The sequence below is a fragment of the Cuculus canorus genome, chromosome 15 (genome assembly GCF_017976375.1).
Source record: "Cuculus canorus isolate bCucCan1 chromosome 15, bCucCan1.pri, whole genome shotgun sequence".
Lineage (NCBI taxonomy): Eukaryota > Metazoa > Chordata > Aves > Cuculiformes > Cuculidae > Cuculus > Cuculus canorus.
In genome coordinates, this window is record NC_071415.1 from 11,151,165 (window position 1) to 11,165,298 (window position 14,134).

The 14,134-nt window shown below is 51.1% G+C and overlaps 1 protein-coding gene across 3 annotated transcripts in view; it reads left to right on the forward strand.

The window, feature by feature from the left end:
• Positions 1 to 14,134, forward strand: part of TNRC18 (trinucleotide repeat containing 18) — a 56,605-nt gene extending 42,471 nt beyond the window's left edge. For all 3 annotated transcript variants that reach the window (XM_054080329.1, XM_054080332.1, XM_054080330.1), the window contains 13 exons: positions 1,392 to 1,631; positions 3,842 to 4,284; positions 4,599 to 4,763; positions 5,383 to 5,524; positions 6,128 to 6,245; positions 6,531 to 6,606; positions 6,988 to 7,096; positions 8,044 to 8,160; positions 8,451 to 8,615; positions 8,791 to 10,076; positions 10,429 to 10,665; positions 11,128 to 11,202; positions 11,764 to 14,134. In XM_054080329.1, coding sequence (XP_053936304.1) covers positions 1,392 to 1,631; positions 3,842 to 4,284; positions 4,599 to 4,763; positions 5,383 to 5,524; positions 6,128 to 6,245; positions 6,531 to 6,606; positions 6,988 to 7,096; positions 8,044 to 8,160; positions 8,451 to 8,615; positions 8,791 to 10,076; positions 10,429 to 10,665; positions 11,128 to 11,202; positions 11,764 to 11,970 — 3,380 coding nt within the window. In that variant the 3' untranslated portion in view covers positions 11,971 to 14,134. The remainder of the gene's footprint in view (positions 1 to 1,391; positions 1,632 to 3,841; positions 4,285 to 4,598; positions 4,764 to 5,382; positions 5,525 to 6,127; positions 6,246 to 6,530; positions 6,607 to 6,987; positions 7,097 to 8,043; positions 8,161 to 8,450; positions 8,616 to 8,790; positions 10,077 to 10,428; positions 10,666 to 11,127; positions 11,203 to 11,763) is intronic.

The window sequence follows — 14,134 nt, forward strand, 5'->3', positions numbered from 1 at the left end:
GGCATTTCTAGTGTCATGGAAAAACAATCCAAAGTGCAAGAATAACACTTGTGTCACTGTGTATATATATATTTTTTTTTAACAACTGAGTGTTGAGGACGTCTTTATTGATCCCAGAGGGCATACATGAAAAGAAAAGGATTTTCATGTTCATTCCAGCTCATTTTGAAGGGATCTGGTTTGTCATTCGCTGGCTTTGCGACGCAGAGAGAGCGGCTGGTGGGGAGCAGGCGAGTGGGCTCAGGTGGGGAGAGCAAGGCTTCTGCTAGTGGTGGAAATTTTCCAGCAACCTCAATGATCCTACTTAAGCCCTCAATTTCAAGAGAAATGAAATAACTTTTCCAGACCCACTTTTTGCAGCCAGATATCTCTCTTTCTCTGTGCTCCTATATGTGTGTGTATATGTGTGTGTGTGTGATATATGTGCATTTGTGTAGTGACTCTCACTCGCCAGCGCTAACTGGATGAGATGCTGTGAAAATTAATTGCATTTGAGCTGATGACAGGCTCTTGGGAAGTGCTGTAGGAAGGGAGAGGTGCAACTCGGAGTATCTACCACCAAAGTACCTGCTGTGTGCACACCACTAAGGAAAATCCCAGCCCACCACTCACTATGGGTGCCAGCCAAGGCAGGCAGCAAGGCTGATTGCTTTGCCAGAATTAGATTTTGGGCTGCGGGCAGCATTTCCTCCTGTGCTGAGCTGGGCTTCCCTAGCCTGAGCTCTAGAGAGGGAAATGAAAGGCACAGAGAGTTTTTGAGGCAGAGCATTTAAACACTCCTTTTCTCCAACACTATGTACACTTTCCCCCCCTTATGCATTCCAAATCCATTGCCTTCTTATTATTATTTCCCTCCCCCGCTTTGCATTTTTGCCTCCTGCCCTTTCTCCTCTCTGTGTCCTCCTTCCCTCCTGCCATGGTGCAAGCTGATCTCTGGTATTCCCCTTCCATGCTGATTCCAATTAAGCTAATGGATTTTGTTACGGAGGAAGAGGTGGTGGGTGGGAGGGGAATCCCGCAGCTCTGAGGTTGGGATTTTCAAAGGAATTAAGCTTTTAATTCCTCCTGAAAGCTGCAGGGAAGGGGTGCGTGGCATTTTTTTCCAAGTCTCTGCCAACACCCTACTCTTCCCTCCCTTGTCTTGAATGGATCCTCTTTGCCGAACTCTGTATCGCGGTGTCTTTCAAGGGTGGTGGCAGGCAGGGCGATATCGGCTGCATTGCTGCGAAGACACGTGTGTGTCGTGGCCAGCATCTTCTGGCTGAGCTCATGGGCGGCTCAGTGCTTATGTGAGCACAGCGCAGCGGGAGAGTTATTGGTTTGGGGTGGAAATGTGGCTGATGCACAACTCTGTGAGATCTGTAATGGGCTCCTTCTTTTCTGCGTGCTAGATTCTAGCTCAGAGGAAGAGGAAGAGGAGGATGAAGAAGAAGAGGAGGAAGCAGAGGACTATGGGACAGATGGCACCGACAGGCTTTCATCGCCTGCCCTTGACGAGAGCGGCCTGGGCCTTCTAGCAAGGTTTGCCGCCAGCGCAATGCCCAGCCCCATCGTTCCCCCTCCACTTTCCATCATCCAGCTGGAGGCCAAGCAGAAGGCAAAGAAGAAGGAGGAGCGGCAGAGCCTGATGGGTGAGTTGCGTGGTAAGGCTTGGTGCCGTGAGGTAGAAGGTTTGGGAGGTCCTGCTGTGCTGCAAGAGAGCAGGTTGTTGCCTAGCCATTGTCTTGCCCTTTCTTTGCTTTTGGCTGCTTGGTCCTGATGCTGAAGGTGAGGGCAATCGCCTGGCACAAAACCAAGAACCAGTCACGGGTCTGGCAGGTTTAGCAGCAGCAGCCATGGCTTCCCTAGGGGCAGCTGCCTGTGGCTTCCTCAAAGTCTTCTCTTTTCCTGCCTGGTGAATCCTGAACAGTCCTGCTGCAGGCAGGCGGTGGGATACCGTGTCCCCTTGCACACAGTGCTGAAGGCAGTGAAGGGCTGTTACATTTTAGGGAAGGAAGCGGACCTTAGATACCCAAAAGAAGCAGACACATCGAAGCAGAAGAAAAACCCCTTCAATCAGCCCATCACATCAGTTTCCTCATAGAAACTGAATAGTAAGACTCAAAACAAGCATTTCTTTCCTCTGTTCATGTGTTCGCAGTGCCAGATCCTGCCTTTCTGTCCCTGTCTCTGTCTCAGTTCCAGGGTGTTACACATAATTAGCAGTTTCATTTCTTCCCCTCCCTGTGCCTTGCTGCACAAGTGCCCATTGGTGACATTGTTCCCAGTCAGACAGATCTACATGGGCTCCATTTATAAATTCTCTATTAATATTTATTAAGAGGTAATGGAATTTATAGCAAGCTACAGAATGGAAAATGATGTCTTTCTTGGGAGCCTGGCTTGTTTTAGCACTGTTTCTTTGCTGTATTAGGCTTTTGCCAACTTGTTCCAACAGCTTCTTTGAAGAACTTATCATCTTGTAACCTGCCCTCCTTGAAACGGGAAGCATCTAGAAATCTTTTCCTGCTCATGCTGGGGCTGTCTCCGGGGAAGAGGTTTGGGTAGCAGATGAGAGCAGGTTCCTGCAGACTGAATTTACCCGGGAAACTGAGCATATTTGAGAGAGGAGGGTTGAGAGAAGATGCTGTCCATGCACATGTCTCGTACGTTTTCATTTACCCACGTGAATGCTGTCAGTCCCGTATGTCCTTTCTCAAGGGTCTGCTGCAAGCAATGGTTATCACAGCAGGGCTGTTCACTATTGAACTTGCAAAGAGATTCTGCTGAACGAGGTCTGATTTTAGACCTTGTTGGTCAGAGGGCAGATCCAGAGCAGGTTGGAGGAGGATGCAAGAGAGACCTTTGGCTGATGCTGGTTTTTGGGAGAGAGAGAATCAAACTCTGCTGATGTTTCTACACATCTTCAGAGGTGCTGTGCCATCCCATGAGATCCTGTGAAGTAAATGGCTTTGTAAAATCTGGACTTAGTCTCTTGCTGCAATGTAGACCAGCTGCATGACCTTGGGCAAGTTTTTTCTTGGCTGTTTGTATCCCTGTGTGGCACAGTGCCTGTGTAGCCACAGTGCTTTGCCTGCCTCCTGCCCATGTTGCTGGGTGTGTGCGTCCTGCCACAGTTTCCCTTCTGCCCCTGGAAACACATGATCTTGCCCTCCTTTATCAGGTTCGGGGGTGGGGGGGAAACACTGAACTGAATTTACTACAATATTTCAAGCCTCTGGGTACTGCGGTGCTGGCGATGCTGAGCAGAGGCTGATGTGAGGGGATTTCCATTTGCCACAGACAAAAGATCATTTACCTCTCTTGCCTTTAAGGCGATTACTTGAGCCAATTGAAAGATCTGTGGTGTCTGATGACCAATGGGGAAAAAATAAGCTTGAAACATGGGCTTGTCCACTTCTTAAAGAGATTGTTCTCCTGGAACAAAGGTGAGACCAGAGAGGAGGGTCGGAAGGCTCAGCTTGTGGAGTTCATGCTTTGCTCCAGCCAAGAAACTCTTTTTTTTTTGTGAAGGGGTAAATGTTAAGAGTATCTTTACTCTTTGGAGCTTTTCTGCAGGGTTTTGGCTGTGGAAGAAGGGAGAAAATGAAGGCAGGGAACACACTGAACCATGCTGACTGAAGGGGTGGGCTCTGGTTTGGGGCAGGGGAGACTTATTTTCAGGGAAGTGTTTTACAGAATGAAAATGCAGATCTGAGGGATGTGGGATTGGAAATGGGAACAGCAAGCTTTCTGTTGAACAGGGATGGCATCTCCCATGGAGCCCTAAAGCTTCCAGCAGGGTGTGACCCCTCTTGGCTCAACCAGGGCTTTTATTGATGGTGAAATCCTTTGCACCTAGGGACAGAGTTTGAATACACCGACTCCGAGAGTGAGATCAAGATCAGGAAGAAGTCACCCTCAGGGCTGCTGCGGGGAAAGAAGGGGCCACTGGAGGCAAGCAGCATCCCACCAAGCCAGGCACCCAGCAGCCTCGACTCTGGATCTGGGAGCGCTGACAAAGCCAAGCTTGGGTCTGAGAAAGGCCGCAAGCTGAAGAAATTTAAGTCCCCCAAGGATTTGAGCTTTGAGTTTGGGCTGGAGGTCAGTGATGACGACCTGTGGAACCGGCGCCGGAGCGAGCGGATCTTCCTCCATGATGCCACCATGTCCTCTACCATGCTGACCCCTGTGGCACCTGCTAGCTCCACTCCTGTCTCCAAGCCTGCACGCTGTGGCAAGGGGGCACCCATGAGCCCCAAAAAGGAGGGCAGCAAGGGGAAGGAGAGGAAGGAGCTAAGCAAGGTGAGGAATGCCCTGGCAGAATTGGTGTGCGACCCATGGGAGCTGACATGAGGCCAGATGGGATCTCCTTGGATCCCTTTGGGGGAAGGTTTGATGGGCAGGAATTGCTCTAGTGAAAAGCTCTTCCCAAAATGTGTGAAGTCTGAAAGCAGAGCTGGGAGGTGTGGGATGTGGTGTAGTTGGTGAAATTACTGCTGGCCGAATGTCACCCTACCTGTGCACATCCTGCTTCACTACACCTTTCCCTTCTCCCTGGGCCCATATCTTTACCAGTCCTCTCTTTACTGATGGGAATGTTTTCTTTTTATTTTTAGCAACGGAAGAAGGGTAAAGAAACACCCTGTTGCTCCTCCTCCTCGTCCATGTCTCCTCCTGGCATCCCTAGCTCCCCACATGATGTTCGTGTCAGCCTGGCGAATGCCCTGGGCTCCACCAAGAAGAGCAAAGCCAAAGTGAAAGCCAAGGAGGTGAAAAAAGAGGTGAGGGGCTGGTTCTAATTTGGGTTAACTGGAGGCTTGCTGGCTTTGTGAGGGAGGGAAAACAGACATGCAGGCTTTGCTGGCTGTCTTATAGGCAAAATGCTGGTTTGGGTAGCCTAAAATCTGAGGAATACTATTGAGTAGTACCAGCTGCTACCCTCTGGTGTTTGTTTGACTTGATATCAAATTAATGAGCAGGCAGAATTTTGTCTAAGATTGCCATGGGGAGGAGGGAGAGCCTTCATGGATAGCAAGGACCAAAGACATGGTGATGAAGTTGCCCTCCTCAGCACCGGGTGGGCCAGGTCACCTCTGGTTTCTACTCCATTGCTGTGGCTGGTCTTCTCTCGTAACACATATTACTGTGTTTTCTCACATGATTTCTGAGTGTAATGCTTATCGTCTGTGGGTGACAGCAAGAAATGGATCATGGGGCTCTTGATTCAATGAAAAAGCGAGTTCGAGTGCACCCGCTTAACTCTCTGTGTGATTAACGTTACTGAGGATGGAGACAAATTTGTCCCAATACCTTCAGGTTATTTTTTGCTGGAGGAAGGTGAGATGGGATCACACTGTTGCCTGTTGTCATCCAGCTGACGTGCTGCTTGATCTCCTGCAGAACCGAGGGAAAGGAGGAGCTGTTAGCAAACTCATGGAGAGCATGGCGGCAGAGGAGGATTTTGAACCCAACCAAGACAGCAGCTTCTCAGAGGATGAGAACATCCCACTGAGCATGCTGGTCGAGCGACCGCCCACACCAGGTGATGGCAGGAGCGGCTGGGGGTGCTAATTGTACATGTAGAGGAGCTGGGCAAGTTTTCCAGGGCTGCTCAGAGGAGGATTGTTATGCTTTCACACAGTCCTCATCAAAAGCCATGAATCTTGCGGTGGGGATACCACTTTTCCAGTCAATTTGTCTTGCGAAAACCAAGCGATATCAGAGTGGCCCACTGTGATGTCTACATGAAGCCCTGTCTCTGAGCTGCCCTGTTTTCATTTACTGGTATTTTATTATTACCAAGAGGGCAAAATTTTCCTCTGCCAGGAGTGAACCAGAGACAGAGCAAGAGCTCTTTCTGCAAAGGCCTTACTGGCCTTTTCCTATGGGAGGATCACAGAATCACCAGGTTGGAAGGGACCCACTGGATTATCGAGTCCAACCATTCCTAACACTCCCTAACCCATGCCCCTCAGCACCTCATCCACCCATCCCTTAAAGACCTCCAGGGAAGGGGACTCAACCACCTCCCTGGGCAGCCTGATCCACCTGAGGACACCAAGAGTATGAGATTTCCTTCTTCCCTTGCGGTTGCTTTTTCACGTATGGTGCTCTCTAATCCTCATCTCGCTCTCACACCTCACAGCTCCCCGCTCCTGCATAATTGACAAGGATGAGCTGAAAGACGGTCTGCGTGTCCTCATCCCCATGGATGACAAGCTGCTCTACGCTGGGCATGTCAAAACGGTGCATTCACCAGACATGTGAGTTGGAGGGGTACCGTATCCACCCAGGCTCTGCCCGTGAACGCGGAAGGAGTGGATACAGGGATCGATCTGGGGCTTGTGTAGAGCTGACTGGAGAGAGACTGTTGGAGTCTAGCAGGAATGGAAGAAGAGTTCAGTCTGGTTTATCAGCGCTGAGGAAAATCCAATTACCTCTCATTAAAGGCTCACAAACTAAACTGGTGGTAGGGCTCAGAGGGAGGTGTTAGCTGATCGGGGTGATTTCTTCCACGTTCTGTGTCTGATCAGGCCTTTGTGTTTCAGATACCGTGTGGTAGTGGAAGGTGAGAGGGGAAACCGTCCCCACATTTACTGCCTGGAGCAGCTTTTGCAGGAAGCGGTATGTGAGGCCAGATGATTCCTGTCTTTGGTGTCTGAGCCCTCTTTTGGGATGGAGGAGGCTACCTGAAAGCTTCTTCCTAGCCAAGCTGGCGCTGCAGGGGTGCCCTGATCCTGTCTTCACGGCCAGCCTGGACACAACTTCCCCTTGGTGTGGGTCACTGCCCCATGGCTAAGCTGCCCCACTGGCAGTGGGCACTAGACCCGCATGCCAGCAAGGATAGTCCTTCATGCTGCTCCATGAGCAGACAGGAGGCAATTTCCCAGCAGAGAAACCATCCCCTACCTTCTCCAGAGCTACTTTGCCACACGCCAGGTGTGGTGGGATGGTTAGTGCTAGTGCTGAGAACGTCAGTAATTGCCTTTCTCTTGCCCGATGCAGATCATTGATGTAAAACCACCTTCAGTGCGATTCCTGCCCGAGGGCACAAGGATTGCTGCCTACTGGAGCCAGCAGTACCGCTGCCTCTACCCTGGGACAGTTGTCCGAGGTAAGGCCACGCTGGCTGCTCTGTGCTGTGAACCAGGGATGTCTCAGTCCTGTGTGTCCTCAGGGATGTCAGACTTCTCTGGGGAAGCCCTGAGGTCTTCTGTGAGCGTCCTGGAGCTCAGAGCCTGTCCCATTCCTCTCCTCTGGGTCATGCCTGACTCAATCATAATGCTGGTTTAGTAACATCCTATTCATTCAGGAGACCTTGTAGGAAATGGTCTGAGCAATTTGGGATCTTAAAATATCACGGAAATTCAACACACTTCATAAAGTCAGAATTAACTCCAGCCCAGTCACCAAAGATTTCTGAGGTTGTGGAGATTTCTAAATCACCTGCACACTCATAGCTTTGCCTCTGATATATCAGCTCCTCCATCTGGTCCCATTAAAAAGCCAGTGAAGAGCTCTGGACAATTCTACCGTGGCTGCTCTTGCTTTTGGACTCTTGGTTGCTCTATGCATGTATAAGGGAAGAATTATTTATGAGTTCCAGGCCAGCAATGCTGATGCAAGAAGGGAGTGTGAGAACACAGCTTATTTTTCTTGGAGAAAAGGTGAAAAGCAACAGCTTGTGATTGCTGAGAGTAGTTAGAAAATGCAGGTCCCAAAAAAGATACTGCGGTGAAAACAGAGAAGTGAATTTCTGCAAGAATAGAGGGAAATAGGGGAAAGAGGTGGGAAGTCAAAGCAGAATGGTTGTCATGTTCTGGAGCAGTGCTGTTGACTGGGAAATTTTACACTCGGTGGGCTGGTTTAGTATTATCAGGGACTTTCCATTGCAGAGCAAGCCTTCTGTGCTTTCCCTGCACAGCCTTGCAAAGAGGGGACGGGGCGCTTTGGAGCTGCTGTGGGATCCCTGTCTTCCCCCATATTCCCACTTCCCCTGACAAGGGGGTTTGTACTCTTCTGTTTGTCCCCAATCCCACTTTCTGCTCCCCCAACCCACAGGAGCCCTGGATCTGGAGGAAGATGGTGATCTCATCACAGTAGAGTTTGATGATGGGGACACGGGACGTATCCCTCTGTCTCACATTCGGCTTCTCCCACCTGACTACAAGATCCAGTGTGAGTTCTGCTGTTTAGTTTTTTCGCGCAACACTTCCCACTGTGGAAAGTTTATAGGGAGTTTTGGGCCACCTGATTTGGGCCATCTGAGATTTTGGGATGAGTTTACAGACTTTCAGTCCCAAAGATTGCACCATCAATTATGGACAGGCAGAGCTGAGGTGGGATATAATCCATAGGGAAAAGAGCCCAGTCCCTATTGCAAAACTGGCAGGGATACATTCCTTGTGTTGCATCTCTGGTTTATGTGTTGTTTGACCGCATTTAACCATTTCTCTGACTTGTTCCAGGTGCTGAGCCTTCTCCGGCCCTTTTGGTGCCCAGCACCAAGCGCCGTAGCCGTAAATCCAGCAAAGACACTGGAGAAGGAAAAGAGGGAGCTACACTGGGGTCAGAGGAGCCCGTGTCAAAGGGCAAAGGGCGAGGGAGAAAGCCAAGTGTCAAGGCGAAAGCTGGTAAGTTGTCACCACTGCCAGACCTGGAGCTGACAGAGTCCTTGCACAGTTCCCCACTGCTCTCCCCAACTTTAAGCTGTTGCTTGGAGCAAGATTTGGTGTCCGGTTTCATCTGAGCTAATAGTGTCCATCTGGAGGGATACCATCATGCTTTTGTGTTTCTCCCCTTCTGCAGAAGAGGCCACCCTGCCAGAAGAGAAGGATCAGGTTGAGTCCTCACCTGTTACCTCTTCAGTCCCAGAGAAGCCGGCCTGCTTGGGCAAGCCAAGCATGAAGGGATCACGAAAATCGCAAGCACTGCCGACTGGAGGCTCTCCTGCCCCCACAGAGGAAAAGCGGTCAAAAGCCAGCAAAATGAAAATCTCTGCTAAGCTGCATAGCCCCCCCCAAGCCACTTACCAGCCTGCTGTGTTCGGCAGCATCCTCGGCACAGAGGCCTACGGTGACCTCCCTGGGACGCTGGCGGCCTTTGGCTCCAGTGATGCTTCAACGTCGAAAGCCAAGAAAGGGCGGCCCACAGAAGAGACACAGGACTTTGGCACCATGGTCAAAGCTCAGAGGAAGCATGACAGTGAAATCCTGATCAAGCTGGACCATGAGGGTGTGATGTCTCCGAAGACAAAGAAGATGAAGGAGGCGATGAGGATGCTGGAGGACTCGAACCTGGCCAGCCGCAGAGACAGCAAGAGTCTCTTGGGGTTGGGCTATTCCCCTACAGTGGGTGCGGAGGGCAAGCAGAAATCTTCACGAGCCAAAGCAGCTGAGGGAGACCCTTCCCCTGCCAGCTTCGGAGGAAAGTTCGATGGCTCAGCAGAGAGCCTTGCTGCTTCAAAGGACCAGGAAGAAAAGGCAGCAGCTCCAGCAGCTGTGGAGGAGTCTGAAAGCAACAGTAGCGACAGCAGCTCAGAGTCAGAGGGAGAAGAGGAGGCTGAGAAGAACCGAGGGGAAGCCCAGGACAGCAGCTCAGCCAGCTCGAGAGCATCCACCCCTCTCTCTTCCTCCAACTCGTCCTCCTCTTCCTCTTCTAGCAGCAGCTCTTCATCCTCTTCTTCCTCCTCTTCCTCAGCCTCATCGACCTCTTCTTCATCGAGTTCCAGCTCTTCTTCCTCCTCCACTACAGATGAAGATTCCTCCTGTAGCTCTGATGACGAAGTAGCTGAGGCTCAACCAAGTTCCTCGGTGCAGCAAACCCTCCCACCCAAGCAAACCAAGCAGGCAGGGAAATCCCGTGCATCATCCCACCCCCAGAGCCAGAAACAGCCGGTGCAGCAGCCGGTGCAACAGCCGGCACCGCAGCAGAGCGGCAACAAGAGCAGACCCAAAAAGCGTGAGGGCATCCACCTGCCCACCACCAAGGAGCTGGCCAAGCGCCAGCGACTGCCGTCGGTGGAGAACAGGCCCAAGATTGCTGCTTTCCTCCCCGCACGGCAGCTGTGGAAGTGGTTTGGGAAACCCACACAGGTAAACAGAGCCTCTCCCTCTGCTCCATACCACTCTGTGCTGGTGTTTGCCTTGTGGCGCCTGTTTCCCATGCCTTTTTCCTTCTCCTGGGGCGGTGAAACCCCGCTGGTGTGATATGTCCTTGGCCAGGGTCTCCAGTTTGCAAGGAGACTGGGTTTGGCCTTCACTGCGTCTGGAGGAGCCGTCCTGCGTGGCGTGTCCCCCTGCCTTGTTTCCATTCCTTGTGAGAATGCCTGTCATGCTGTGGCTCTGCCCACAGCAAAGGGTGGGATGCAGAACAGGGCAAGCAGTGATGGGTGGGGGAAACCTGGGCAATATCTGGCTGCTCACCTGTGTCATTCTCTCTTGGCAGAGACGAGGAATGAAAGGGAAGGCCAGGAAGCTCTTCTACAAGGCTATTGTCCGGGGCAAGGAGATAATCCGCATTGGAGACTGTGCGGTCTTCCTCTCAGCTGGCCGCCCCAATCTGCCCTACATTGGCCGGATCCAGAGCATGTGGGAGTCATGGGGAAATAACATGGTGGTCCGTGTCAAATGGTTTTATCACCCAGAAGAAACCAACCCTGGGAAGAAACTCAATGAAGGCAAGGTAGGCTGGTCTCCATTGCCAAAAAGGCTGCAAAGCTGCTTGTTCCCATTTGTTCCCAAGGATGATGACAACGCCCATGGCCCAGTGTGGTACTGGTACCATAATGGGGGTGTCCCTGTCCTTCCATGTTGAGGGGACTGCCCGGGGTGTTTACTTCTCACACAGGGGAAGGGTGGTTTTGTTGTGCTGGGGAATAAAGTCTTTTATGTTGGTCCAAAGAGAGTGTCAAAGGCTGGATTGAGCCGCTTTACACTGTTACAACAACTGGCCTGATGCTCAGAAACACTGAATTTTACACACGTTTGCAGTGTGTTTTGCAGTAGGCTCTTAGGATTTATTGCCAGTAGCTGAGGATGGGGGTTGAGGTTGTGAAGGCACATGTGGTGAGTGAGAGGCGATGGCATGGAAAAACAACTAATTCACCTGCTTTTCATTTTTGTTTTCTTTTCCTCTTGGGCACAGCGCTGGGATCAGAAATCAGGCAGGAGTCTATCCACAGCTTTGCAGGCATCCAACCAGAGGAAGGACTTTATGGAGGTTGGTGAGGTTGAGGGAGGGTTGGGAGGGGATTTCAAAACAAATGCTGCTGGAGAAATGATCCCCAGGCTTCTCTGGCTCTTGTTTATTGTCTCAGCTGCCAAGTCCACAGTGCCCAGGACTTTGGATGGATATTTTGGGGAGGCTGGGAGTAGCTGCGAGTTCTGGGTGTTGGGAGGAACAGAGGGGTGGTATCCAGCACTCAGCGTTGCATTTGCATCGCTGAAATGAGGGTGACAAATTCCTGGCCTGTGCATTCGCCTGTCCGTGCACTGGGCAGCTGCAGTGTTCCTGTCGGTGGGCACTGAGTGAGAGCAAAGGCTGAGGGTTGGTGCACTGGACGGATTGTGTCCGTGCTGGCTGTGGGCCCGTGCAGATTCCCAGTGTCCCTCACCTGTGCTGGCAGTGGGGAATGTGTGGGGAGTTCGGCTTGAATGTGAGGACAAGCCTGGCCAGCTGGGGTGGATGTTTTTCCTGCATGTTGAAGATGATGCTGTACATGCTGAGAGATCTAACTGACCCTTTTCTTTCCATCTCACTCCTTCCATTCCTGTAACACAGCGAGCTCTCTACCAGTCCTCTCATGTGGATGAAAATGATGTCCAGACCATCTCACACAAGTGTCTCGTTGTTGGTCTGGATCAGTATGAGCAGATGCTAAAGACGAAGAAATACCAAGACAGTGAGGACCTCTACTACCTTGCAGGGACCTACGAGCCCACTACGGGCATGATCTTCAACACCGATGGGGTCCCTGTCATCTGCTGACCGCCTAGGGGACACATGCCACCCCCTGGGAAGGGACAGGACAAACCTGAGGACGTGCCTGTTCAGACGACATGATTGTTTCTTTCAATGCTCATGACTTCTGTATCACACTACAGACAGGAGAGCGCGAGAGACACGAGGAGGAAGGAGAGGGCTGAAGGAACGGGGTTGGGGAAGCAGTTACAGAACTTAAGGAAGATGCTGTTGGAGGGTGGTGGTGCTTGAACCCCAAGGCTCTTCTCGAAGTGGCTTTAAGTAAGGTGACACTTGACCAACTTCTTCCTTCCTCCTTTTGGTCCAGGAAAGCACATGGGTCTTGTGATCATTTCACCAGCGGGATCCCCTGACAAGAGGGATCCCTTTTGTGTCATTTGCCCCCATCAGTAACTCAGAAGCCACCTGTACGTGGAAGGACACCCACTAACCTTCTGCGTATGCTCCTCTCCGTCCTTATATTCCCTTTCCCACTTAGTTTCGCATGACCCTTTAGGAAGGACAGGGTGAAAGAGAAAGGAGATGAGTCTTTCTCCACGCCTCGTCTCAATCCTCTCAGCACGTTTTTGCAGTTCCCTTTCCCTGAAGGCCTCTGGCCAGCAGCGTGGAGCACAAAGGGATAGAGCTGGCCCCAGTACAGAGATGGCAGAAGAGGTCCTGCGGGCTGGGAGGGGCTGAGTGGAAGATGAATCAACATCCCACTGCCTTGAACAAACAGCCTGAACTCATCTTCTCCATCCCTCCTGCCAGAAGGGTGCTGTGGAGAGTGAGTGCATGTCCATGGTGTGATGCTTGGCGAGCAAAGAACTCATCTTGGAGCATGCAGTTAAGGGGAACAGGAAATGACTGGGAACTGCTGCTGCCAGTGCTTGGAGCAGAGGAGGCCATGGGCCATTGGATTTCAGCATCCCTTGCCCATCTGTACTCCTTAGGCCTTGCCTGAGCAGAGATGTGGAGCTCCTGGGAAGCCCTCACCCCTCATTGGAAGGGAATGGGGACAGAGCACAAAGCACCTGTGGTGTTTCCACAGCCAGAGCCCCGCTGCCACCTTGGGCTTGGGGAGAGGACTGATCAGCTTGCTCCAGCCATCCAGCCAACCTCCTAATGGCTCCCAGAGAGCCTCCACTATCACCTCCTCCCTCCCTCTGCGGAGCTGACTCACTATCTTTCTCCTGCTGGACCCATGGCATCTCCACCACCACGCTAGGGTTGCACTGAGCTGGAGGGGACACTGGAGGAGAACCACACGGCGATGCAACATCCAAGGTTGCACCCAGCTGGAGGGGACACTGGAGAAGAACCACACGGCGATGCAACATTCAAGGTTGCAGCCAACTGGAGGGAACACCGGAGAAGAACCACACAACGATGCCACATCCTTGCACTTAAAACTCCAAGAGACGCACTGATCTTTGCAACTACCGACTCGCACTACAGAGCGCTAGGACGCAGAGCAGGGTCTGGCTCGGCCGGGAGCGACAGCCCAGGCTCTGGTGGGGAGACACTTAAGAACAGATTGGAAACTATCCGCCCTGGTACCAGCTGTGTACCAGAGACTGGAGGCCGGGGCTCGGGGGAGAGGGATACCCCTGCGAAGTTACCCCTCGTCCTTTAAACGAACCACATGGTGCTGAGCTCGTACATCTCCACCCCGGGCCACTGGCACCTCAGCGCAGCGGATAGTGACGGTTCTAGCCTGTACAGTTTTAATGTACCAAAAGACTCTTTAGCCCTCCTGTATTATAAGTCTTTAAATGGATTCAACTTTTTAATTATAAATATAAATATATATATAAATATAAATATAAACTTTTTAAAACTGTGAAAAAAATTATGAAATTATAAAAAAAAACCACAAAGGAAAAAAAACCCCAACCAACGACAGAAATGAACACAGTCTGACGTTTAGAATATTATTTTTTATTTCCTGTTGGATTGTGATTGTAAATGATCTGGGAACAGGCACCCCCCCACGCTCAAAGTGTACTGTACAATTCTAGAAGCAAATTGTGTGAGCATATTTTAAAGAGCGAGAGAGCGAGCGCGAGAGAGAGATTTTATGCTAATGTTAAATAGAAAGCACTTAAAACCCACTGCCTTCTATGGAACACAAGGATATTTCAGACAATCGAGAGGAAAGGAGAGCCAGGTTTTTGTCTTTTTTTTTTTT